Source organism: Terrapene carolina, unplaced genomic scaffold (genome assembly GCF_002925995.2).
Source record: "Terrapene carolina triunguis isolate 2854851 unplaced genomic scaffold, T_m_triunguis-2.0 Scaffold31888, whole genome shotgun sequence".
Lineage (NCBI taxonomy): Eukaryota > Metazoa > Chordata > Testudines > Emydidae > Terrapene > Terrapene triunguis.
This window is the reverse complement of record NW_020696239.1, coordinates 290082-290730: the sequence shown is the minus strand read 5'-3', so window position 1 is coordinate 290730 and position 649 is coordinate 290082. Positions and strand designations below refer to the sequence as shown.

The following is a 649-nucleotide window of genomic DNA, read 5'->3' as shown; positions in this document are numbered from 1 at the left end:
CCCCTTTATACAAGATTTGGGTGCCACTACAGGACCTTGGTTGCAACAATGATCTATATGGTCCCAGTTTATGTCAATAACGTCACATCGATCTCCCTGACCCCACACACCCGCAGGCTGCCAGCCGCTTCCCGCTGGCAGGGGCAGGCCGAGATCTGGGTCCCAGGAGCGCTGAGGACCCCTCTGCTCTGGGGTGCAGCCCTGCTGGGCTGCTCTCACAATGGGATGGCAGCAAAGGTCTGACTGGTGCCCGAATCCCTTGGGCCGGGGAGGTGCTGATTGTGTCGCAGCCCCCATAGCACATTCCCTGCTCAGTGTGGGGCTCTGCCCTGCCCAGCCGCCTGCTGCACCCGGGGTCTCGCTCTCTCCACAGCCCATCATTGGGAAGTCGGGGGTGCCCCAGGGCCCCTCGGAGCAGAAGGTGGCCGTGGTGACGGTGGACGACTGCGACTCGGCCGTGGCCCTGAAGTTTGGCGAGGTGCTGGGGAACTATTCCTGCTCTGCGCAGGGGACGCAGTCTGGCACCAAGAAGTAAGAGACTCGCTCGGGCTCCCAGGCAGACAGGGGGTCAGTGTGGGGCTAAAGCCAGGAAGCTTCTGCAGAGCTCTGCCGGTGCCCCTCACTCCCGACCCACAGCCCCTGCTAGCCC

At 63.5% G+C, this 649-nt stretch overlaps 1 protein-coding gene across 1 annotated transcript in view; it reads left to right on the top strand.

The window, feature by feature from the left end:
* LOC112125774 (cadherin EGF LAG seven-pass G-type receptor 2) overlaps window positions 1–649 on the top strand; it is a 64807-nt gene that overhangs the window by 37899 nt on the left and 26259 nt on the right. Inside the window, exon 6 of the mRNA XM_026663011.1 lies at window positions 374–531. Within this exon, the coding sequence (XP_026518796.1) occupies window positions 374–531 (158 nt within the window). The remainder of the gene's footprint in view (window positions 1–373; window positions 532–649) is intronic.